General features: G+C 36.6%; 1 protein-coding gene across 1 annotated transcript; it reads right to left on the bottom strand.

Annotated features, from left to right (window-relative positions):
- Positions 1 to 6: 6 nt before the first annotated feature.
- Positions 7 to 1,699, bottom strand: LOC108381377 (histone deacetylase complex subunit SAP30 homolog). Its single transcript, XM_017637794.1, has 2 exons — positions 976 to 1,699; positions 7 to 892 (listed from the first exon to the last, which is right to left on the bottom strand). The coding sequence occupies exons 1-2, from the start codon at positions 1,372 to 1,374 to the stop codon at positions 764 to 766; spliced, it is 528 nt and encodes a 175-aa protein (XP_017493283.1). The 5' UTR covers positions 1,375 to 1,699; the 3' UTR covers positions 7 to 763.
- Between the last annotated feature and the right edge of the window lie 1,052 nt (positions 1,700 to 2,751).

Below are 2,751 nucleotides of genomic sequence, written 5' to 3'. Positions count from 1 at the left end.
ATTGTAAACGTGATTCACATTCGAATCATAAAATTAAATTTACACGCTGAATTTTACTCCCTCGATATGTATATTCATGTTAATAAATGCGGCTTAACAGACATGAATCCTTGTGCTTTGTAGACAATTTGATTTGATATCGTAGCAGACTAAAACTAAATGAAATAATAATGGTTGTTAGTTGGTGGCTCAGAATGAAAAGCACTTTGCATAGGACCTTAAGCCGCATAGCACAAATAACATCGCCTTTGATTACAAGTCCATAATGAAATGTATAAAAACACATTAAGGGTATTCTTAATCTTGCAAAGCCCTTGCACGGTGCACGGTTTGCAAAGCTGTCCCATACGAAAACCGGTTTTTACCATGCAATCCATGTAATCTGTGAACCATGCAAGGGTTTTGCAAGACTCTGAGAATACCCCTATTAACACCTTATTAGTATTGCAAAATTGATCATTTACTTTATTAAACAGAGTTGAGTAGTTAACTTTTTACATTTCTATAAACATAGTTTAGCACATAAAACAATATTTATTGTTTACATAATCGTTTTAGTAGAGATTTAACTGCACAATTCTGACTTTCGAAACTAAGTGAACATGAAAACTATGATACCATATAAGCAATGTTATCTTATATCTAAATACATTTACACGAAGGAAACTTAAGCTAATTGATTGCTGCTATTATTGGAGAACTATATGTTTTTAGAACAGTAGCACCCATTTGCCGAAACGGCAAATACTTAACTACGCTTCCCTCAAGTTGTATCATTGCCAAGACCATTTTTCTGATCCAGCTTATTCGAATTTGATTTAACCATATATACGAAGTAGGTGATTATTTCCTTCTCTTTGATCGGTATCGTTTTGAAATGCTTCATGATTGTCTGGGAACATAAATATTAAATGAAATGGTTACATAATACCCAAAGCATATTATAGTTAATACGCAAATTTAGCTCATACTCACATCCGCCAGCTGTTGCCGTTTCATGCCGGGCCTTGTCTGCACCTTGTAGTGACGTTTGTAGCGCCTCAGCGTATTCACTTGCAATTGATAAAGATCAGGCACCATAGCATCAGGCATTTCGTTGTCTGTCTCGTTGCTATCTTCTTCGGAATCCTTGCGACGACGTTTGCTACGTGCGGATTGTATCTGGCACTTGTGATATTCACAGATGTAAATGCGTTCCGCGGTGGGATCATTACGCAGTTTCAGGCGTTTTTGTTGCACCGTTTTTTGTATGCGTTTGCTATATCTCGCATTGCCGGCGGGATTACGGCAGCGCTCATCGTCATCGATGAGGCAACATGTACTATGCCCGTCCCGAGAATCTTCCTCACCTGAACTAAAGCCACCGTTGTTCATGGTGACCGTGTAATCGTTTGCGCTTACAAAATTTAAATGAGCAATTTTAATTTTTTTTTTTCACAGATAGTTCGGATATTTTGATTACTGCTATGAAAACGTCTGGGTTTACACAATTTTGTGTTTGTTTAAAAATCAATGCAACAATTACGTCGCAACCAAACTTTCACACTTCACTACCTGATATGCAATACCAGTTTTCAATGCTTCGTACGCCGGAGGTCAAGTACTCATATTTAGTTTTCTATATGTATGTACGTAATTTTTTCGTTTTTATTCGATGTCTTTAATCCACGGAGTTTGGAAGTTCTTTGTTTTGGAAACTTTTTCAAGTTCATGTGTTTTAGTTTTACAAACACTTCTATAAATTTATATTTCGGAAAATTAATCTTAACACACGGACATTACAAATGCAAAAGAACGAAAATCGCAATTGATTGCAAATAGAAAATAGAAAAATAAGCAGAATGAACACAAAGAGTATGGCACAAAAACGTGTTGCCGAATGGTTGAAGTTATGGAATTAAAATCGTCGGTTTTCTAAAGTTGCTTGCACCCTACCAGTTGTTGAGCTAGGGGGCTTGTTCAAGTTGCAATCACTACCGCGGTGTTGCGCGAATTATTAAAGTATCGCGTTCTGTATGAATTTCTAGCAATCTATTATCAGTTGGGCAGTTGCAACAATAAGTAGATTATCCTCATTTTCGAGTTTAACAGGCTAACCTAATATTTGCTGCTTGCGTTTTGGTACGCACGCTGTCGAATTTGTTTTTTGCGTCACCCAAAATTGGCTGGCGTGCGTTTGCATTTGATTTCATTGAGCGAAACGTCAAGATGTGACGCAGCACAACAATTGGAAACTGAGTTGGCTTCATACGCACGTCGTTCAATTTCGGTTGGTCCCATACAAGTTGTGTGTATGTATGAAAAATTTTGGACAGCAAATTGGCGGCGTGCGTGAATATTAGGTTAGCATGTAACTCCCTAATCTTTAATTAGGAAAAGAGATTAGCCATACAAAAATTCGTCCATGTTAATGTGTATTTATAAAATAACAGATTTGTTTCTTAACAGATAGTTATCACTAATTCCTGCTGGAAAGCGTTTCTTAACCCAAAAAACTAGTCGCTCTTTCTCGTTCTTACGCTCTTATTTTTTTGGCTCTCCTGCTAATATCTGCTAGTAAAATTTTTACTAGAAGAAACTAGCCGCTGTCAAAATGGATAAACAAAAATTCGCACCAAATATTTTCAATAGTCAAATACATCGATCACCTGTTTACTTGCTAGTTTTGCGTTTCTTTACTATATCTTTACTTCGCTCTCTGTGAGCGTAATTCTCTGTTTTCCCATTATTTTTCTTCCTGATAATTATCTG

Source organism: Rhagoletis zephyria, unplaced genomic scaffold (genome assembly GCF_001687245.7).
Source record: "Rhagoletis zephyria isolate East Lansing unplaced genomic scaffold, Rhagoletis_zephyria_1.1 Rzeph_scaffold_22331, whole genome shotgun sequence".
Taxonomy (NCBI): domain Eukaryota; kingdom Metazoa; phylum Arthropoda; class Insecta; order Diptera; family Tephritidae; genus Rhagoletis; species Rhagoletis zephyria.
This window is presented reverse-complemented; position numbering and strand designations above follow the sequence as displayed.

Bases quoted from the DNA above. Each gene is read 5' to 3' on its own strand.
- LOC108381377 (XM_017637794.1), bottom strand. From the start codon at position 1,374: ATGAACAACGGTGGCTTTAGTTCAGGTGAGGAAGATTCTCGGGACGGG. The intron at 893-975 runs GTGAGTATGAGC...TTATGTTCCCAG, and splicing joins AACGGCAACAGCTGGCGGAT to ACAATCATGAAGCATTTCAA.